Source organism: Hippocampus zosterae, chromosome 7 (assembly GCF_025434085.1).
Source record: "Hippocampus zosterae strain Florida chromosome 7, ASM2543408v3, whole genome shotgun sequence".
Classification (NCBI taxonomy): Eukaryota; Metazoa; Chordata; class Actinopteri; order Syngnathiformes; family Syngnathidae; genus Hippocampus; species Hippocampus zosterae.
In genome coordinates, this window is record NC_067457.1 from 18,018,924 (window position 1) to 18,042,223 (window position 23,300).

The 23,300-nt window shown below is 44.4% G+C and overlaps 1 protein-coding gene across 1 annotated transcript in view; it reads left to right on the top strand.

Moving 5' to 3' along the window:
* The window catches only part of khdrbs3 (KH domain containing, RNA binding, signal transduction associated 3), a 62,158-nt gene extending 39,924 nt beyond the window's left edge, over positions 1-22,234 (top strand). Inside the window, exons 4-9 of the mRNA XM_052069875.1 lie at positions 962-1,108; positions 1,782-1,921; positions 4,032-4,215; positions 12,863-12,945; positions 18,495-18,547; positions 20,759-22,234. Of these exons, the coding sequence (XP_051925835.1) occupies positions 962-1,108; positions 1,782-1,921; positions 4,032-4,215; positions 12,863-12,945; positions 18,495-18,547; positions 20,759-20,850 (699 nt within the window). The 3' untranslated portion in view covers positions 20,851-22,234. The remainder of the gene's footprint in view (positions 1-961; positions 1,109-1,781; positions 1,922-4,031; positions 4,216-12,862; positions 12,946-18,494; positions 18,548-20,758) is intronic.
* The last annotated feature ends 1,066 nt before the right edge of the window (positions 22,235-23,300 follow it).

A 23,300-nucleotide genomic window follows, 5' to 3' on the forward strand; every position in this document is an offset into this window, starting at 1 on the left:
TTTGTCGTCCTATTTCCTGCCATCGTGATGATCCTGGCCTGCTTCTGTGTGGCCCTAAGTGGTCCGCAGCCTGCCGCTGTTTACATGCTATCGTTTCTCATCGTGGTGCGGCTGTTCTGTTTTTTTCTGTTTGTGCTTTTTTTAACTTCAGAGGTGACCGATCATCAAAAATAAACACGTGAGGGGGTTAAAACGCGCGTAATTCTTCCCCTTAAAGCATTTTTTGTCTCAAGCTGGGGAAAATCAGGTGGAAGTAAAACTGACGTGAAACAAACTTTTTTTTTTTAACAGACGAGGGAAAACCTTGAGCGTGCCATTTTAGCTGCAATATTCATTCATTCATCTTCCGAACCGCTTGATCCTCACTAGAGTCGCGGGGGGTGCTGGAGCCTATCCCAGCTGTCTCCGGGCAGTAGGCGGGGGACACCCTGAATCGGTTGCCAGCCAATCACAGGGCACACAGAGACGAACAACAATCCACGCTCACACTGACACCTCGGGACAATTTAGTGTGTCCAATCAGCCTGCCACGCATGTTTTTTGGAATGTGGGAGGAAACCGGAGCACCCGGAGAAAACCCACGCAGGCCCGGGGAGAACATGCAAACTCCACACAGGGAGGCTGGAGCTGGAATCGAACCCGGTACCTCTGCACTGTGAAGCTGACGTGCTAACCACTGGACTACCGGGCTAGCTGCAATATATCGTTGAAATATCGAAGGGTGCCAAAGTCTCATTTGAGGAAGTGGCACCTGTGACAGGACAGAACCGATCAGTGGTGACTGACGGCTGCAGTCCAAATAAATTTAAGGATGCCTTTTTACTAGTGCCCCCCCCCCCCTACCCAGACATATCTCCTCCAGTAGCGCATCACTCTCTTCCCGTCATGGGAATCTGGGCCAATCGCGCAAGCTGACAGCTAACTGGCATCCCATTTAACTCCAATGTTTTCGCCTCGTCAGGAAGAAGAGCTACGCCAGAGTGGCGAGGCTAAATACCAGCACCTCAACGAAGACCTGCACGTCCTCATCGAGGTCTTTGCCCCTCCGGCTGAGGCTTATGCCAGGATGGGTCACGCCTTAGAGGAGATCAAGAAGTTTCTCATACCAGTATGGGGCATACACACACACCCACACACAAACACTCTCAACATGGAAAATGTCCTCAATGGGACAATGACCTTTTTTTTTTTTTAATCACATACATACACATTGGAGTGCTCCTACCCCCATATCGTTGTCGGAAGCAGCCTGCCGCACCGAGTTTATTTACTCTCCTGCCATTTATTATAGATGATCTCTGCAATGCTCTCAGCAATACTGATTTACATCTCATTAATTATCTGCAGCCCAACCCAACCAGCGGCCAACACCACCCCGGCTCACTGATGCCTTTTTTTTTCCCCCCCATGGAACACGGTGACACATAAGACTCGTGTCGAAACACATTTAAATGCTTTTGCAGATGCATTCCAATGTAGTGGTATAGTTGATGCATGAAAAAGCAATTGGATGTGTGTGTGTGCGCGCGTGTGTGTGTGTGTGTGTGTGTGTGTGTGTGTGTGTGTGTGTGTGTGTGTGTGTGTGCTTTTTCTAGATACATACTGTCTCATGAACAGCAGCAAGTACCGGTTTATTAATTAATTCTTCCTGGTGATGTAGCCCTGGAGATAAAATCTGTAATTGAATACAGTTTAATTGAAAGTGTGTGTGTGCAGGCATAAGAGTTTTTTTTTTTCATGTTATTTTTTTTAAACTATGCGATGTGTGTGTGCGCACGCAGGATTACAACGATGAAATCAGACAGGCCCAGCTGCAGGAGCTCACGTACCTGAATGGAGGCTCGGAAGATGCCAAGGTGCCAGCGGTAAGGGGCAAGTCAGCCACCCGTGCAAGAGGGACACCTGTGCCAGGACCTCCCAGGTAATGTGCTTCATCTTCTGTGTGTTTGCGCACTTGCATCCGTTTCATGTTGAGAAGCCACCGAGACGGCATTTTCCTCTTAATTGGTGGCCACGTCGGATCCCGCTCGCATTTTCACGGTTGTTAGTGTCTTTTTAGAGCTGCAAGCAAGCGTCTGATTCTGCCATCCAGTACAGGAAGTCGTTTTTATGCAAACAACTCGGGATCGGTATGAGACACCATTGTGTTTTTGTAGCGATTTTAAAAGGGGCCAAGGGGATTCTAAGACGGTGTGTTTTCCGTGAAGATATCTTATAGCGTTATTTAATTGTTTTCGTGTGCGTTATTTAAGACAAACATGATGATTTGAATGCATGTAGCGTTGAAGTGGCTTCTCGACTAATTACATACAAGGTCAAATAAGGAATGGATCAGCAAGGTGTCTTTTGAAATGTGGTGTTTTTTTTTTAATCTTATAACACTTGGACTTTTACAATGATTATATGAGCATAAAAGTCTTTATTTGCGAGTGAGGGGCCTGCTTTCATCATCGCCATCCCTCTGAGCCTCCAGAGTCTCGCTTCCTTTGAGACATCACAAAAATAAAAATACTGGTGGCCATTCCAAGTTTTTTTTTTTTTTTTTTTTTAGCGCTTTGAAGAACAACCCTCCACACACACACACAAGTGTGTATTTGTTTATCTTTGCTATAAAAGAATATAATAGAATCTGTTAATCAAGGACACCCAAGTTGCTCTGGGTGTCCTGGGTGTTGTAGATATAACATGATTAGTGCCTTCAAATCCAATGTATTGATAGAGGTTGAGTGCAGTTTTCTTCACTAAGATTTGTGAGTTATTTTTTTTTTTTGCTTTGAAATCAAGGATTAAAAAAAAATGTTTGGGAAAAACCTTGCCCCTTGACCTAACTCTTTGACCGACTCAGCATCAGCCTGTTCTCGTTCCTTTCAAGTAAACATCCACCATTGTCCAAAATCGTCTTAAGAATCCCAGGTTGCACCGATGCGCCGCGCACACGGAATGAAAACGATAAAAAGCAAATGACCCTCAGAGCCACCTTTTGTAGGGTTTTTTTTTTCTATTGCTACACATCATTTAACCGCCCTTAGAGACTATTTAGCCGATAAAACCTGATAAAAGCGTTGACACCTTAAACAAACCGCAAGCTCGGCCAACCTTTGACTTCATACATAGAAAACATGTCAGCGCTGTTGGATAGTCGGCGTTGATGCTGCTGAATGGATGGCCGCTGAAGTTGAGGAAGAGGAGAGAGGAGCGTTGGCGAAGAGCGCCGATGCGTATTTGGAACCGTGAGTCGCCGCTTGGAATTGAAGTGGATTTCCATGGGACAGAAGAAGTGAACCAATCTCTTTTTTCGTCAATGGATGCTACAGCTTCTTGTTGACTTTGAAACTTAGCTTGTAGCCGACGTGTGCACATTTTGAGCATGACGTCTCTGATCCACTGGTTAAAGGACACTTTGATTCTCTCCTCTTTCATCTCAAACCGCTTCAAACAACAAAGCGTGTGACGGAAAAGTGGTTAGGACTGCACGACTGTCCGTGTTTTATGTTATGTGTTGTGTTTATTATTTTACTTTATGTTAACTGTTTTGTTAAGCACTTTGTTACAGCTGCCGCTGTTGTGAAAGCGCTATAGAAATCAGCATGTATTGTATTGTATTGTATTGTATTGTAAAACTGCAGCGTTTTGTGTCAGCTCAGTGGGAAGAGTCAGAAAAGACTGTCCAGGTCCAAATCTCAGGGCCTCGTACAGTATTTTCCCACTCAATGGCATGCTTGCGTGTTTGTACTACTAACAGAGGGCGTAATGTAGACGAAATGTAGCCGGTGCGGAAGGCAGCTTCCTTTCAGACAATAAATGCAGGCAGCTCGTCATAATGAGCGTGATTGCAGTTGACATCATATATTATTGATGATATACGATACTATGAGTGTAACGGTATCCCGAAATGCTTTGGGGAGACGTTGACACGGCGCACACGTATATATCTACCTCAAATAGTTGATCACGTGCTGTTTCCTGCACCAACTCGACTCGTGGTGTTTACGCACTTTTGGCCCAAGCTTTGCGTCTGTGTGCCCTGTCAGGAGTCGAGGAGGAGTGCCGCCTTTGCACGCGGCCATGCCCAGGGGAGCGGCGCCCAGAGGAGCTCCGCCCAGCCGCACAGCATCTGCAAGAGGAGGGAGGGGGGTGCAACGGGCCAGGGGAGCCCCCCCGGCAACTGCATATCGACCGGTTCCACCCATTGTCCAGGACACTTATGACGAATATGTAAGTGACTGTTGCCGATATATCGATCAGTCCGTTTTTTTCCCTAAAGTCAGCTGGGATGTGCTCCAGTTCCTTGTCACCATTAACAGGAGAAGCAGTATGAGAAATAGATGGATGAATGGATGGTGTATGGGGTATATATATCTTCTTTTTTTTTTTTTTTGCCTGTGAAGTCAAAAAAAGAGATGTGGCTATGATATCTAAATCTACAAGAGATTAAGTGATGGCTTCGGCGCATTTGCGGACACATCTTGTGTCACTTTGTCAAGCCGGATGGGGCCAGCAGCTCCTGCCTCAACATCCCAAATGTTAAGAAACGCAAGAGCGGAGGTGGCCCGACTTGCGTTATTAGCGCAGCGGCCCGTGCCTAAGCACATGTGACAGCTTTATTCAGCGGGGTTGCAATTCAAACGCGTGGAGGTCGAGGGAATGACTCCGCACCAGCTGTTTCCCATCATTGTCACCGTTGTAAACTACAACCCACGACACTGGCACCTGTGTTATCCGGTAGGGGACAGGGGGGGAAAAAAAAAAGGATCCCGGCATCTGCCAGATGATAAATCTAAGCACATGGCGGCAAATTAGACGCAGAATGAGTTGCTCCGTGTTATCCGAATACATCACCGTCGCAAGCCAAGTGTTTGCCATCAGGTGCTGACAAAACCCCTTTTGTAGTCATCAGTGACATGACAAAGTGATGTCGCCGCTACGCCTCCGGTTTAAACATGCATTTATTTCCGAACTTGTAAAACATGCTCCAGCTGTTCTTTTTTTTTATTAGAGAAGACACGCTAGGCATTCGTTTCTGAATTCAAAACAGTTTTCGTGTGTCCCTTTAACCTCCCACCCCCACCTGAAAATCTTGCTAAAATCGAAAGCATTCTGAGTACCTCATGAGTAACATGTTTGCCGAAATAATGGCATCGGTGGATTAAAAAAATTTTTTTGTGCTTACTATGCAAAGCAGTTATTCTTATTCTACGAGCATGCCCTAATCAATCCACTAGTGCGGTGCGATGGCTTTATAAAATTCGACTAGTTAACATCGATACGTGTCACTGTCCTACTCGTGTGTAGAAATAAATAGAAACATTAACATATTATGAGCGGCCCGGTAGTCCAGTGGTTAGCACGTCGGCTTCACAGTGCAGAGGTGCCAGGTTCGATTCCAGCTCCGGCCTCCCTGTGTGGAGTTTGCATGTTCTCCCCGGACCTGCGTGGGTTTTCTCCGGGTGCTCCGGTTTCCTCCCACATTCCAAAAACGTGCATGGCAGGCTGTTTGGACTAAATTGTCCCTAGGTGTGAGTGTGAGCGTGGATGGTTGTTCGTCTCTGTGTGCCCTGTGATTGGCTGGCAACCGATTCAGGGTGTCCCCCGCCTACTGCCCGGAGACAGCTGGGATAGGCTCCAGCACCCCCCGCGACCCTAGTGAGGATCAAGCGGCTCGGAAGATGAATGAATGAATGAATGAATGAATTAACATATTATCAAAACTTTACTGTGGTCATGAAGCTCTTCGGATGCTAAGACCAGGACACTTGCCGTTCATGTGTATTTGGTTTGGCATATTCAATTCCAATACCAATTCACATTCATGTACACAAGAAAAGAAAAAAAAAAGTATTTTCCTCATGTCCCCCCCAGGCCAAGCTGGACATGTTCAGCCCTGTCGAGGGAGCCAAGCAGTGTTAATTGCATCCTGTTCAACTGTTCCCCTTTCTCCATTTATAAGCTTACTCCTTTTTTTTTCACCTTCTTGCTTTCCTTTCCTCATTCTCATTTACTATATCCTGAATGGATGGCGATTGTAAATGATGCCCAGCTGGGTATTCAGCGCAATAGATGGACCGTTTGGACGGATGGATGAGTGAGTGGTACAAGTCAAGGTATTGGCAAATATATGCTCATCCAGATGGATTATTGCAGTGCGTGATGGACACGTCGGTGGGCGGATGATGGGTGAAACTCCTCTGCATTTTCTCTTTCCGATCCACCGCTGCAGCACGAAGGTCATCCGCTGGTCAGCGTGAGCCGGGCGTCACATTTTGATCTAAAATGCCTCCCGGTGTTAGGTGTGCAAATGGAATGGTGGGCCGTGTGGGTGTAATTGATGGGCCGGTGGCCCGTCCCCGGATGTACCGAGGCCTAGAGGTGAAGCAAGAGGCAGCGCTATTCCTTTTCCTCTTTTCAATGCGTGGGGGATTTCTGCAAGGCTGTTTCATTAATGGGCCCGCGCTTCGCAGCAAGCGCGGGGAAGATGATGTGAATTTTGATTCGGGTGCGACTAAACCGAGACTATAAAAAGAGAGCAATCTGAGAGAGGTCCGAGTCATTTGTCACAAAATCATTTTGTTTGTTTGTTTGTTTATTGAACATAAAACATATACAGTAATAATTTGACAGAAAATAAGGTAGATTAAAAAGTAAAAAGAAAGAAATCAGTCTTCATTCAACACAGTTATTATTTTCAAGGGGGTAGGATCTAGTCCTACCCCGTTATGTGTTTATATCTACTAAATCATTTTTATATCAATCAGAAAAGAAAAAGTAAGAAGAAGTCTCCATTAAGGCTCGTACTTTACCCTTAACCGTGATATTTTCACAACTTTTGGTTTGTATCGGGATTATATACATCCTCACCCTGGCACTCTTGTGTCAATTTTCTCTTGTATTCATAATGGATATTTCAATACCTTTCTCTATTTATCAACTTAGTTCTGATTTATCATTATATTTAATGTTTAGAATTTATCATTTAAACTCTTATTGATGTAGTTTGTTTGTACTATAGTTTTGCTTACAGAGATGTGTAACTTGAATACAGTTAAGTCCTAAGAGAGTCATATGTATCATGTGTAGACACCCTGTCCCGAGCAATCACAGGCTTGTGCGCTTGTCGTTGCTCATGAAGCGAGAAATTAAATGCTTAGGTCAAGCCTATGAGAAGATCTGATCGTTATTTTCGACATACTTTCAGTGTTGGTGAGTGAACAGGATTTGGAAAGTTCATTCATTCATCTTCCAAACCGCTTGATCCTCACTAGGGTCGCGGGGGGTGCTGGAGCCTATCCCAGCTGTCTTCGGGCAGTAGGCGGGGGACACCCTGAATCGGTTGCCAGCCAATCACAGGGCACACAGAGACGAACAACCATTCGGACTCACACTCACACCCAGGGACAATTTAGAGTGTTCAATCAGCCTGCCATGCATGTTTTTGGAACGTGGGAGGAAACCGGAGCACCCGCAGAAAACCCACACAGGCCCGGGGAGAACATGCAAACTCCACACAGGGAGGCCGGAGCTGGAATCGAACCCGGTACCTCTGCAGTGTGAAGCCGACGTGCTAACCACTGGACTACCGGGCCGCCGAGTTGGAAAGTGATGAGTTGAATTTGACCATCCCCAGTTACAAAAGGCGTGCAGGGTCGTGCGAGCATATTACCTCTCGGTTGTTTATTTTGACTTCTCCTCTCAGGGTGTAATTTTGTTTTTTTTCAATTGAGCTGTAACTGTCGGTTTTGACAGAGAGTTATCTTGGTTTATTTATTCATCCATTGTCATGGTGGCAGTTGAAGATTGAAGCGTCAGCAGTCCAAAAATGTCATTTGCGTTTGTACAAAGAACAATTCTTCCTTTAATCACTTTAGCCCGGAGAGACGCCCGGTGCTCTCTTGCAATGGAGTAAATAAACAAACAGCCCTGGTCACCGTTTGAAGAAATGGGTTGATTTTTTCCCAAATGAAGTCGAGCCTTGCGCAGGGAGCGTATCGATGTCGCCCTATCTGCTGCGGTGTTGTTGCGGAGCAGCGGTGATAGCGCTGTAGTAACACAGAGAAGCGAGCCCTCTGTTCGTCTTTCGTGGCCTCAGAGGCCGCCGCCCCTTATCTTTTAACAACACGCCTCTCAGCCGTCCTCTGGCATACAAATGAAAGAGTCACTTAGGGAGCACTATCTGCCTCCCTTTTGCCGGCTCTGCCCCATCCAATAACCCCCCCACCACCTCTGCCTCCCAACACTGTCACACTAATCCTGTCTCATGTTTGGCACAGCAGTGTTGCATTATTGTGCTCGCCAAGATATTTTCGAGTAAAAGGGGGGGGATATCAGATATCTCAATCGCTTCACTCGCTGTATTCCCGCCGTCTTTTTTCCAACAATTTTCCACACGTTTGGCTCCGAAGAAAAGAATCCGCCGACAAGGTGATTTATCAGTCGACAAGCTCTCGCTTGTAAAGGGAAAGGGGGGGCTCTAATAAATGGCAATAACACCGTTAAAGGTTAATATGCTCCTCGGTACAAGGTTATACAAATGGAGTGCATCATCCAGGGAACTGTTTGAACTGACAGTGGCGAGTTCAGGAGAGAGAGCGGAATACTAACGAGCGCAATGCTTAAGAACAGCAGCTACTCGAAGCGCTAACATGTCCAGTACACATTTGCGAGAGCGCCGCACCTCATTCCGTCCACATTCATGGTCATGTCAATACAACAACTGTCTTGAAATGAATGTTTGCAACTAGAATGAACGTGTCGACAATTGATGATCGGACCGGGGCAGCTGGCGTGGTGAACTAGCATCTCGAACATCAGCTCATTTTCGGTACTTCACGAATTGAAGAGCGCAGAAGTATGGTAGCAAGTCTTTGACTGAGTACATTGGACTACGTTTTGATATTTGGAGAAATTCGACTGTCTTTTTACATTATCAAATATTCTATTTGGTGTTTGAAACGTTAACACAGTAACTGCCATTTTGGGGAATTTCCTAGAGGCAGGAAACTCACCCAAAATGGCTGCCTCACTGCAAGATGGCCGACATATGATTCAATTTCTTGCGCTAGGAACTTTTTTTTTTTGTTTTTCACGGCTTTTGCAGGGTTGCGTTACATCCACTGTACATTTCCACCAGGATACTTTCCACAGTGCTTACAAGCACTGGCCAATTTTCAGCCATATTGAGGCCTGTCAAAAGAGTTGATTCATTCGTCATAAAAGTCTCAACAACTCAAATTAAAATGCTTGCGCTTTGTCCCCGGCTGTTGCCCCATCTTTATTTTTGTAATATAAACAATATTGCCACTTTTGGTGGCAGGGGTGGGCTTCCGAGAATTCACTATCCAGTTCGTGCCCGTTATTTCCAGATTTATGAGAGGACCAACATTTTATAGAAACCGACGCTCAAATAGGTCACACCTACCCCTGTTGTAAGTGCCGTTTTGTGTGCACATTGACCCACTTGAAATATGCGTTGATTAATATCCTCCAGAACCATCCAGTGAGTCGAGTCCACACTCAGATTTCACCTTAAAGCGCCTCAAAGCACTTGTACGAACTCAATGGGGATGCAATTAAAGCCGTAATAAAGACTCAAGTCCATTGTTTAACCACTTTTTGGCAGTGCGGAATGTAAACGATAAAGCAATTTGCCGTCAAGCGTGTTCTCTCAGGAATTTTGTGGCCGTTAGCACAGCAATTAGTAGAAAACGGACATATTTGAGTGTTGGAACTTGGAATTATGCACAAAGCTTTATATGCAAACACAGTGTGACACATTGTTGTTGGGAAATAGTCCAGTTAGAATATATTATGAAAACGGTGCAGGGTTTTCCAACTCAATTCTCATGAGAACACAGCGAATAGTCCAATTTACTTGCTTTCGGATGTACAGTAACTCATTTGGAAGTTTGCGAACTTGGGTTTTCTTATTGTTGCATCGACATTCTCACCAGGTTCAAGCTCAAATGAAAAAAAAAACAATAACTCATTAATTTATGATCAAATGGCCGTACGGAGAACTATAGTATCTGGATCATGCATGAATTTTGTATCAAAGCTCCGTATTTCCTCTTGAGAGCCGAGTGCAAATGTACATATTTCTCTGAAGTCGAAGCAGCTGCGTATTGTTCTGTTTTTTTTTTTTTTTTGCGACCATTTTCACATGGCAAATGAAAGCAACCGCCTGCGTGCGCCGTATTCAAACGGACGGCTGTTATTCTGTCCTCATTGTGGAGATTTTTTTTTTTTTCCGGATGCTTTTTCCGCACGTGACAGCCGACTGTTATCCAGCGCACCCTTTGACTGTATACAAGCGCCGTAGTGATTTTATTTGACAGCTAAGACTGTGTTTTCACCGCCGTGCTACATGGTTTTACTTTTTGTGTCGCTGCTTATTCAATATTTATGACAACACTTTTTTTTTTCCCCAGCCTAGACTTAGAGTTGGATCATGGATATAACTTTATAACAATAAAAATAAACACTGCTCAGTTTTTTTTTAAACCCAAAAAGATTTCTTCTCAAACTGACATTTCTGACATTTTACCTTGTTTATTTCAGCAGTCTGTCCGTGAGAGTGACTGAGGGAAAGCTGCGCTTTGTGTGAGATAAGCCCACTCGCTGACTGGATGCAATTGTGATTTCATATCGAGGTTGTGTTTTGTTCACTTTGCGCCGGGAGCAAGGACTGGAGTGGCCGGCCAATTTGTCGGGCAATAATGCGAATGCAATTTGCTTTTATTCACGTGATAGCTTGTCACACGTTTGTGTGTCGCATCCGTATTTCAATTAAAAGGTCTCGTTACATGCGGTGAGTCGCATTAATAAACATTTGACCGTTTTAGAGCAAATGCCTTCCCGCCAGAATTTCAATAGCAAATTGTACACAAACATGCATGTTGGGAGAAATCTACTCTCTATCAGGGGGCGTCCAAATAACGGCCTGGGGAGGGGGCATTTATGCTCAACTATTTGCCTTATCGCCTTTTGACAGTAAACTGGGATCTAAGTTCATATCCCAGCTGGCTTTAGTGAGAGTTGGGTGGATCAATAACCAATCAGTTTATTTAAAATAAAGAAAATAAATAAAGAATTAATTAATGCAAATTGGGAGGGGGCGGGGGTTGACTGAATAAAACGTCATAGTTTGATACCCAAATTGAGTTTATGCCCAGGACCCAACTGACACCCGTGGTGCCCCATATTTGAATCAATCTCTCATTCCATTGCCTACTAAGCTTATACGTACTGAACACAGATTGAAGAACTTTGTACATCTCGGTCATACAATACCTCACACTTTATTTTCCAGCAGACTGAATGATATAAGACTCCATTTGGAGACTGAACGATATAAGACTCCATTTGAACTCTTGTCATTTTGAGAGAAAAAAAAGTGCACTTGTAATCAGGCATTAGTACCTTCATAATAAAGTGGATGTGATGAGCATTTCATGTGGGGCTAAATCTTCCAGACATTAATTTCATGCATGCAAATCAGACGGCGATGGAATTAGCTGAGAAGTGCGCTGTGGGGGGAGGAAGTACGTCGCTAGGGGTCGAAACCTTTTGTGCAACGTAAGTCCCGTTTATTCCGAATTAGGACGGGTGGGGCAGCGGTTGGCTTTGATGTTTCTCTTGGCGGAGGGGGTGCTGCGCGGGTGCCACGTGGACGAGGGCGGGGGGGTACATTGCCACGGTCCAAACAGATGTTCAAGGCTCAGGCTTTGAGGCGGTGATGAGACGTGACCGCCGCACGTGTCCTTCCATCCCGCTGTCACTCAATTGAAAAAAAAAAGCGGATGCAGGCGCTGCTCTGGCGGCCCGAGCATAGGAAGCAGATTGGCCTGTTTTGATGCCACGTGATTTTTTTTTTTAGCCTTTTGGTCGAAATTGCGGCCCGGTAGTCCAGTGGTTAGCACGTCGGCTTCACAGTGGAGAGGTACCGGGTTCGAATCCAGCTCCGGCCTCCCTGTGTGGAGTTTGCATGTTCTCCCCGGGCCTGCGTGGGTTTTCTCCGGGTGCTCCGGTTTCCTCCCACATTCCAAAAACGTGCATGGCAGGCTGTTTGGACGTTCTAAATTGTCCCTGGGTGTGAGTGTGAGCGTGGATGGTTGTTCGTCTCTGTGTGCCCTGCGATTGGCTGGCAACCGATTCAGGGTGTCCCCCGCCTACTGCCCGGAGACAGCTGGGATAGGCTCCAGCACGCCCCGCGAGCCTAGTGAGGATCAAGCGGTTCGGAAGATGAATGAATGAAAATGTGGAGGAAATGTGCGCAACTCCAGCCAGTCGGAGTCTTCCTTCTAACCGTTGGTTCGCAAGTTGAAATAAACAGAATTCGCCGATAAATGAAAGAAGGAGAAACCATTTTGACGAGAGACGTTCCTCCGCTAGCAACCTCTCCGGAGCGACTTGGAGGTGGAAGCTGCTGTGCGTGTTATCTCGTCAAAAAAAACAAAACAAAGCAAACCAAGAAGCCTGTTGAGTCAATTGAACAAGTAGCACCCGAGTGGAAAGCATAAAAAATGCAAACAGGTTTGCGACAGCCTGCCCGCACAAACATTAGCAGTTTAGTCGCTAATGACGAGCCGCTAGCCACCGGATGAAAGCAGCAATCAGTCGTCTTTTGATCAGTCCCATTTGCAAGTAGCAATGACGCTCGCGCCGTAGGATGATAATGTCACTCTTATTATGTTTACATTATTAGGCGTACTTTATTGTTCCTGATTGGTACATTTCGTAATGTGTTGATGAATTTTGTTCTCCATTCAACTGTTCCGTGACACACAAAAAATGTTTGGGGACCACTGTGGAAAACTCTTAGTTACCTTTGGGAATGTCGCAATGTCATTGTCGGAATCTTGTGTTTCAGGACTACGACGACGGCTATGGAACGGCGTATGATGACCAAGGATACGAGTCCTACGACAACAACTACACCAACCAAGGGCAGAAGTAAGTTCTGTTCTTCCCATCTTCCCCCCTGACTCACCAAACATTCCCGGAGTGTTTCGTCGTCTTCAAGTCGAGCTCATCAGAGAGTAAATTAACTAGTTATGTTTGAATTTTGCAAATATCCACCAGCAGTGTTGAGCTTGATTTACAATCCAATTGTTGAGCGTGAGCGAATCGGCGGCGGTCACGCTCCGATGGTCTTGGTCTTAATGAAGTTTTTGTTTCCCAGCTTGACTTTGGTATTTTTTTAAAAAGGTGATCGCAAAATTCCATTTAACTCATTCACTCCCAAAGACGTTTTTAAACGTCTTTTTAGACTTGGTCCAGAATTGGCTGGTACTGAATGAGTTAAACAAGTCAGCTTTTAAGATGGGTCACACGGTTCATTATTATTATTTTTTTGTTGTAATTTGTGGCAACTGCATTCTTTGTAAACTCTCATAAGGGGATGTTTGTCCATTAAACAAAAGGGCCCTCCACATAAATGCAGAATATTGATTTCTTTGTATCCAGGGAGCGATCGCTCTTCCCATGCCGCGCTAGGTCAAAAAGGCTTTTGCGTTGTGTCCTGCAGTATTTTAACAGTGCGCAACAATGCATGTCTGCCAGCACCTTTTTTTTTTTTTTTACAGAAATAATGACTGTTGGCCCACTTAGAATGTCCACAATTGGATTGTATTGGCAACAGCTTGAGGGGTGAGGAAGTTGCCGTATTTCTCCTTCGTGAGCAAAGCTGGTCGATGCTTTCCTTTATGGCTCTGTCGGGATGAACTTGATGTCACCTGGGGTTTTTTTTGTTGGGGTGGAGGATAGATCATAGTGTGATTGTGTGACACCCCCCCCCCCCCCCCCAATGCCTCCTCCCTTTTCAACATATCAAGGTTCGTAACTTAGAGATGCTTACCACCAGACAACAAAATCATTGTGTGTGTTTTGGTGAAGTCGATGGGAGGACAGATTGAATAATTCGATGTGTTTTCATCACGGCGGCAATAATTGCTTTTAACACACTCTGGTCACAGCTGGCGCTCTTTCGCCTCTATTGCACCTCTGATACTAGTCGATAACAAGCAACACAATTGACAGTCAGTTAAAAAATGTAACGGCATTGAATTAGCCCGATGGCTTCTACCACCAAGCCGATAGAAAGTGTCCACGCAAACCGCTTTTCTTGGCATTAACAGATTGCTGTCATGACACCTTGTCAAAGGCTTTCACATCTATATAGAATCAGTTTTTATTTTTTACCACTGCAATGTAAACCAATTGAACTCAAATTTGATGAGGAAAAAACCCAAACAATGTGACATGGCGGTATTCTCTTTTTGGCCCCAAAGTTAACAACCAACTGAGTGACCGTTCTGAAATTCTATTTGCAAAAAGGATGGTGCACATGAATACACTGTGACACTAATATTCTTTTTTCAAAAACATTTTCTAAACAGAAATGACGTCACCTTGTGAAGACGTTTTACAACATTCCCAAGCAAGACGTGACAAAGGAAAAGGACACCTTCCTCCAAAACACGAACTCCATGCGTTTTATTATTCTTTGGTGCTCTGCGCTATATTTGCCAGCCCCCTTTGACAGAGCCGTTTAGTCCCCCCCCCCCCCACCGTCTTTCTATAAATTTAGCCAATTGGCTGCGCTAGCTGTCAGACTGAGACACCTGCAGTGCTGCTATGTGCCTTGATGTTGCTTCAAAGTTGACAGCTCATCAAGAGGAGTGACAGGTGCTGCAGCGGGAATTTGACCGTATCTGAGATAGAGGGGGGGGGGGCTGTGGCAGGGGAAAGCCGTTCAAAAAAATACACCTCTGCTCAAAGAAGCATATTGGACGTTTAATGCTGTTACATTTTTTTTAACTGATATCAAAAGAATGAGTGGCTGTATTTCTCAAAAAAGAACTTTATGCGCCTTCTTATAGTGATTGCATGGGAGGCGGGGTCAGCTTGAGTGTTAGCTTTCTAATCAGCTGTACTATTGGGCAATCAGCGTATGCATCAAGAAGATTTTGGCATTTGACTGTGTGTGAGCTTCATTTCACAACTAAACTGGGAACAGGAAATGGTTCTGCTTTTGCCTCACATGTGTTTCTTTTCTTTTGTATTGTTCACCACCGGGCTGCCGCAATCAGAAGGGTCTGTGTGGGGCATTTGCACTCAGCACTTTCCTTTGCAAGCCGGTGCCAGATGAGAATGAAAGGCGTGATTGCAAAAAGTGCATCACGGACATGTGTCACCAGAGGAAATGTGGTCCTGTTTAAAAAAAAAACACACAAACAAAACAAAACTGGCTTTCGGAGGAGAAAAATGACTGCCATTTTTCTTCTCCCCCATTTTAAAGTGGCCAATGAAAAAAGAGTGGCTGATGCAAAGTTAGAAAACCTTTCACCGCTAAAATGCTGCACTTTGTGCTGATAACAAAACAGTGCCCATATTGTGCTTTATTGTCCGACGCCCTCGTCGCTCGGCTGGCTTTTTGCACAACATTGCTCACCGGCTGCTTTTGGGGCCAATTTGCCAGTGTTGAAGCGGACAAATGTGCAAAGGTCCGCTGCACAAACACCCAAGAGTGGATCACCTGACTTAGAGGAGAAACGTTCGCATTGTAAAACTACACAAGTGGTGACAAACTTTTTAATTGTCTCCCATCTGGACATCTGCTTTTACAACTACCGTTGATTTGTTTTTCAATGCAGAAGACCTCTGAGTTGTAGGTGCACAAATCTGGTTGTCACCATCTTACACAGAACATTGTACTGTACCGAAATGGATCACACAGTGCGATGGAGATCTATTATGGCGCACCTGGAGAATGGAATGTGGTGGCGCGGTAGCTGCAAAACCTGCCCTCTGGTGGCTGCCTTGCATCATTTAAACGATCCAATCCTCTCCCTCGTACCCCTGCAGCCTCCTTTAACGCCCTCTGAGGTCTCCTCAGATTCATCACCGAGGACGGCAAGAGTAATGGCGGCATAAGAAAACACGGTCCACCCGGGACGTGTACTACATCATTCAATTTTAACACTCCCATCTGTTTCGCCCTAAAAACAACATCAGGGCTCAGGATGAGGCATTTACAGAAATGACAGATGCACTGCAAGCTTTTTTTTTTTTTTTTAACCTGAGGGAAAGAAAGCCTGGAATCGCCTTCCCAATGAAAGACACATGCTCTGCTGTTGTCTTTGTGTCTCCTGGCCCAGACAGACCTGCTGTACTCTTTGCGAGGTGACACAAAGCAGCGATGACTTTCTCCGAATGAATATCGAATCAAAATATGACCTCATTTGGAACGGCAAAACTCATTTACACCCGTGGCAGCGCCATATCGCATGTAAGATCCACGTGCCGCATGGCAGACAAAATTAATCACAGATGGGCACAGAGGTTTTTCCACTTTTGATCGAATAGTTTGGTATTTTTCATCATAGTTACTATTTTTTTTGACTCGTTTAAAAAAAAACGGTTTTAATTCGTTTTTAGAGTAGGTTTGTTTTTGTTTACATCTTTTGAAAATTCTTCATATGAACTTTTATTAGTTTTAGTTTGAATTGCTTTGAATTGCTCTGCGTGGATAAGTTTTTGGGTGTGATCAGACTCATAATAAAAAGTGATTTCTTTGATGGCCTTCACCCTGACACTGGTATGAGTGATGCAAGAACCGCACTTAAAGAAACACCGCCATCTTTAAATTATGGTTAGTTAACACCTCTCTAACATTGCAGATTAAAATCAAGCGCCATTATGTTTGTAAATGGATCACGTAAAGTGCAGGTGAATCGTGACCTTGAAGTGCAGTTTTGGTTTCCTGCTGTCAGCTGCACTTGTGTGACTGAGAAGAGGCGCTAAGTGCAGCAGTGGCAGTTTCGGGCTCAACTGACTAGGAAAGATGATGCTTAAAATAAATCAAGATCAAAAAGATGACAGGTACCTTGGATTGGGGTTAGTACTAGCTAGAATGTTTTTTGTTTTTTTTATACAGTCGGAGAACAGGAAAGCCCATCATTACACAAAATGTGTTCTCTAGCTCAGTTTGTATTTTGAGAAAAGGATTCTTAGAATATTCATTCATTCATTCATCTTCCGTGCCGCTTGATCCTCACTAGGGTCGCGGGGGCTGCTGGAGCCTATCCCAGCCGTCTTCGGGCAGTAGGCGGGGGACACCCTGAATCGGTTGCCAGCCAATTGCAGGGCACACAGAAACGAAAAAGCATTCGCACTCACACCTAGGGACAATTTAGAGTGTTCAATCACTCTAAATTCCACGCATGTTTTTGGAATGTGGGAGGAAACCGGAGCACCCGGAGAAAACCCACGCCACGGGAGAACATGCAAAACTCCACACAGGGAGGCCGGAGCTGGAATCGAACCCGGTACCTCTGCACTGTGAAGCCGACGTGCTAACCACTGGACTACCTGGCCGCCTTCTTAGAGTATCATGATGCTTATTAAAAACAAACAAAAAAAAAGAGATGAGGTCAGCCTCACAGTTCTCAAAAACTCCCTCAGTCAATGAGTAGTGCCACCGATCTTCCAGTGACTGGACATCAATGCAAGATTCACATTGGCACACATGCCACAGGCTGATTGGAAGCCACACACCACCCCCCCCCTCCCCACACGCACACACATTGCAGTTGTCCTGACTTTTTTGGCAGAAAGTCGCCCCAACACATTGTCTAAACTGGGTTGTTTGTTGTCACATTATTAGCACGGTCAAATTTCTGCTCAGCCACGCTTAAGTCACAAGCCTCCGTACGGAGCGGTCTCGTGTCACTGAGCCGCCAAAGCACTCTTAAGATGATTCTTCCCGCCGTCCTCTATTGACCTCTACAGTGTCTTGTAGAAAAGAAAACAAAACCTCACACAATAAAACATGGCTGTTAAGTGTGGCTCTTAAGGCTGTTGACTTTAAATTACAATCTTCTGCATGTTTCTAGGCCGCTTTAGATGTTGTTTCCCTAGCACGATTTTTCCATTAAAAAAAAAAAAAAACTAGCGATATTTCAAAATACTTCCCACCCCTCTTTGTCGCTTCATTGAAATGTTCCGCATCAAACTGTTCATGACATCAGAAAAAAAAAATACACAAAATAGGAGCAATCTTGTTGCCTTTTAGCAACCGCTGCTGCTGCCGAAGCTACTCCGCCGCTGTCACGCTATGTTTAAAAATAAACAGTTCTTCGTTACTTCCAATCTGTCACCTCCGCGCCCAGAGCGCTTGCGCGGCGCTGAGGTTTCAGGTGCTTTCTGCCCTCTAATCTGCGAGGTAGCGAGACGCCCGTTGTCACTTCCAAGCCCCACGTGAGAGACGGACAGACAGACAGACAGACAGGCAACGAGGGCCCCAGGTGTGATGGCCGGTGTCGACTTCGTGGCAGCATTATGATGAATTGCCTCCACCGCGACTGAACCGTTTGTTCTGTCAGTGTCTCGGGTGCATGTGAACGAGTTTTGCCTGTTGGCTGTGAAGTGAAGATTGTGTAAATGTTGACAAGAATCAATTGAACAAAACTGATTCATTTTTTTTTCTTGTCTGCTTACAGCTCAGATGACTACTATGAATATGGACAAGGCGGTGAATCATATGAGCTGTACGGTGAGTTAAAAAAAAAAAAAACAACGTATCAGCATCTTTTCTGCCTTCTCACACCGATGTCCCGCTTATGTCCCCCAGCTACTTTCCGGCTTGACACCTCATTTACTCGTCCTTTCTGTTGTATTTTGTTAGCTTGTTTTACACAGGAACAACATTTTGCTTTATGACATTGCGACTTTGTTCTTCGTAGCCTTCCAACTTCTGTACATCATTGTGATTGTATTCTATTTATTCTTGGAAACGCCAACACTTGCTGATATCTTTGTTCGACAAATTGCCTTTTTGTCTGAAAATTGAAGTCCCACTTATTTTCTGATTGTCTCTCATAAAATTTCGACACCAGCTGATTGGATTTCTCCACGTATATACGATACGAAAACCTTTATTAGTCTCGCAATGGAGAAATTCTCAATTCACAGCAGCAAAGTTAGGAAAGGAAGAAGTAGAACAACAAAATATAGGAGCTGCTGGAAAGGCAGCCACTCTCGCGGCGCCATTTTGAAGTCAAAATAACAAAAATAACACAACACAACACATAGGACACAGACAGTCGTGCAATCTTCACCACTTTTCTGCATACACTTTGTTGTCTGAAGCAGTTAGTGATGAAAGAGGAGAGGATCAAAGTGTCCTTTCACCAGTGGGTCAGAGACGTCATGCTGAAAATGTTTTGAAAGCAAACACGAAGCTGTAGCATCCATTGACGAAAATAGATTAGTTCACTTCTCCTGTCCCACGTAATCCGCTTCAAGCTCCAAGCTGCGACTCCCAGTTCCAAATCTGCATTGGCGCTCACGCTCCTTTCTTCTCATCGTCGGCTGCTCAAGCCTTACATCCATCCAGCCGCAGACCGTTCAACAGCACCGATCTCTCCGGTGAACAAAGTGGGGCTGTGAAAAACGCTGCCCATAACAGGCGCAAGACACAAGCGCCCCGGGACTGTCCAGCAACGACAGTCAAATGGCGCCGACATTCCTCCCAGTCAAAAACAGTGCTGGTATACCCATGCTGCCGAGAAGGCGCAACCACCGAGCACCGAGTCTCCTCCTTGATGAATGTCGTGGCCAAAAATGTTGAAAAACAATCCACATCAGCTCCACACGACGCAACAACAAACACAAAGTGACAAAACAAACACAAAAACAAAAAAAAAAAGCAAGGCTCGTGAGAGCACTTGCCGACGGTTGCCTACTCGGGCGCCATCTTGACTTCAAAGTTTACCCATGCTCCATGTTACCATGTTCAAGTCCCCATACCCATACTCATATTACCCATATGCAAAAATTGTGACTGGTATCGTAATCGTTAGTGTTCTCTCTCCTATACTATTAAGCCATAATATTGGATTAGTTGCTTATTCAACGTATAACTTTAGTCGAGTAGCATTACTGCATGACATAGGTTACTTTTTTTCCCATATTGCCATCACAAAGTTGAGATGATTTTTTTCACTCCATTGTTAGACCCGTGACTGCAGTGGCTTGGTTCACTTCCACTTTTGACGACTATTTGACATTGTGATTTAAAAAAATAAAATGTTTTGGGTATTTTGGATGCAATACCGTATTTTTAGTCGGAGCGATTGGCAAACAACTTTCCAACTTTTCTGGGCAGTAAGCAAAAGAATCACGCTTATTTAGCTCATTAGTATTTTGCGTGGCGCCACATAAAATAAACCTGCCAAGTGTTTTACTGTATTCTCTTGGCATGGGTCACCCAAAGGGCGACAGCTCAAAGGAAGCTGATAACGGAATCCAAGCGGGGGCCTATCCTTGGTTTCAAAACACAAGGTTAAAACGGTGTATTTCTTCAAAGTGACACCCACTGAAAGGGTGACAGATTTAATTAAGGGGTATCGGCTGTGTGCTGACAGCAGTTTGTACGCAGAGGGCGGGGGAAAAAAAATATGCAAGCCTTTGTGAGTCTGAGCTCCAGGGAAGTCTTGGCACTGGCTTCAGATCAGACAAAAGGTGCCGTCGATAGTGGCATTTTCGCACGGAAAGTACCCGCGGCTGATCTGGGCTCCTGGTAATTGTGACCGGGTTGGAGCTTCTAAACGGGCCCTTTTCAAGTAGACGTTTGATCATCTCGTTCAATTATCTGAGAGGAGTTCTGCCAAGGTATGAGTCGAGTCAGTAGCCCGTCGCTTCGGAAATGTGAAAGGTTTTGATGTGCGGGTGTTTCAGTAACTTTGCAATCCTGTTTAATCAGGTCAAGAAGAGTGGGCAAACAGTCGCGGAAAGACGCAGTCGGCGAGGACGACCAAGGGAGCGTACAGAGAGCAGCCGTACTCCAGATACTGAACTGTGTCACGGCCCACGCCCGAGTCCTCGTGGCAGTTCCAACCCAAGTAATGGATTTTTTTTTTTTAATGGACATCCCCACATTTTTAGCAATGCTAAAATGTGAAATTTAAAACATAACATCTCTAGAAAGACTCTGAGTGAAATCTGGTTCTAAAAAAGGAAGCCCCACTGCCAATAAAATTGTCATAACGTAAGACAGTGTCCCAAGCCCTGAAGTGAAGCTCCGCTAAAACTTTTATAAGTGCCCTGTCAAGCTCACAAGATAGTGGCAAATTCCTTGTAATGAAGCTCCTCAGCTTGCTTCAACATAGTTCGTAGGCACCAAGATGCCACTAGAAGGCTCAAAAAGCAATATGTTTATATTAGAAGAGGCTTTAGCCTGAGCATAAAAACACAGGGAATAGGTGACATTTCTACCTAAATAACAGAGGACAGGTTCCCCCTAAAAATCTGCAAATACGGGAAATCATGAATTGTGAATATGTGGAGCGAAAACTAAAACGTAGTTCTCACATGGAGCATGAAGCGTAACTGCCTGATGAGGTCGCCATACGTCTCGTCCATAAACAAATACTGGACAGCTCAGCTTCACAAAAAATGGCCTCGTCACGCATGGTGGGGGGACATAAAAAAATTGAGTAACATTACATTATCTTCGAAGCCGGTCTCAGTTCATTCGATAAGATGGTGTATGCTCCGACATTAAATCTGTTCACAAGGGTGTACCACAGGGTTCTGTGCTCGTTCTACTTTTATTTACCATTTATGGTAACACGTTCGTCTGAATGAAACAAGCTACTTTCCCCCCTAATATCGTGATTTTATTCCTGTGGTATAATAGCATTGTCTTGTAAAAAAAAAAAAATTCCAACACACTGCACTTTTCTCACCTTTTTTTCTCGTCACGTTACAACATTTTCTCCATCAATTCACACTACTGTATGTAATGTACTCGGTGACTCCAAAATACATCTCTATTCTTGAAATATTTGTGGGCCTCACTCTGTCCTTAGGAAAACAACCGTACTCCTTCTGGGAAATACAATTCAGGATGTCCTTCCATCTTGCCAGAAATTAACATTATGAATCAATGTGTTTTGAGTTTCTCTCCGTTATGTAACCGGGACGACGACTATTGTATCAAGCTAATTTCACTTTTGTAGTTGTTGCGGTGAGCTATCGCTGCAGCCCGCGAGTACAACTCAATGTATCTCCCTCGATATACTTCAATGAAATCTTGGTTCATTGCTAAAGATGTAATGGTTAGTAGTAGGATGTGCGGTATTGTAGATATCATCTTTTTTTTTTTTTGAGGAGTAAGTGAAAATGTGTCCCTTGTAAGATATGAGTTTTCAAAAAAAAAAACAAAAACAAAAAACAAGTCATACCTGTATACATATTGTATTGCTGTTTCCTCATTTTTGTAAAATAGTAGTACGTCGCTGTTAAAGGGCTTATGAAAGCATGGCGTGCAATGTGGATGTTGTCAGCTGTTTATCATGACACGGTTGTGTTCATAAACCTCTTTAATACGCCTAATAAATAGGAATTTAACATCAAACATACAGATGTGCAAAATTGTCCCACAGGCATTTGTTGTTTGTGATTTTCAGGTTATTGTAATGTTTTTTTATTTGTCATTTTGACATGATGGTAGAATAGAAGTTCTAACGTTTAATTATGAACTTGACAAACTCATACGCTTGTGAATATGTTACCCCACCAAGTTAGACTTGTTAAGCTTGTATGTATTTTTATTTTGAGCTTATATAAGCCCTTTAATATTTCCCTCTTGTCAATGCTGAATAAACATTTTGGGAAAAAACAAAACAAACAAAAAAAAAGCCCTGGTGTTATTGACTTGATAAAATCCAACTTTAATTTAAACTAAAAGACACTCAGAGAAGAGACAAAACAACAAAGATTGGTGGGATTTTGGGAGCTTAACTTTGTGGCGACTGAGATTTAGAGAATTTTGTGCCAGCGACGTTGCCTCTCTTCTCCGTTTGTCCGCATAATGTCGAGCACCTTCCGTAGACAGACGTTAACTCTGTGAGTGTTTACCCTGACAGACATGGCTCGTAGGCCCAGCGTGAAGGTCTCCTCGTCACACTTTCAGACCAAGTTCACTTGCCCAGCTGGGGGATTGCTCTCTCTGTTCTTTTTTTTTTGTTTTTTGTTGTCCTTTTTTTGTATTGCTCTTTCTGCTCTACTCCACGTGGTCGCGTGGCCCTCATTTAAAGAGCCTGCCTTTTGCCCTGTCCGTTAAAGAGACTCTAAATGACCCCCAGCTGACCTCAGCAGAGCGAGGATGGCAGTAGCTGTTTAAAAAGACCGCCAGCCCACCAGGTAATACAACCAGACCCGGATTAACCTCTCGCCTAACATAGTTTCACATAAACGCTCTCTAAACTCAAATGTAACATGTTTATGTTGTCTGTTTCTAG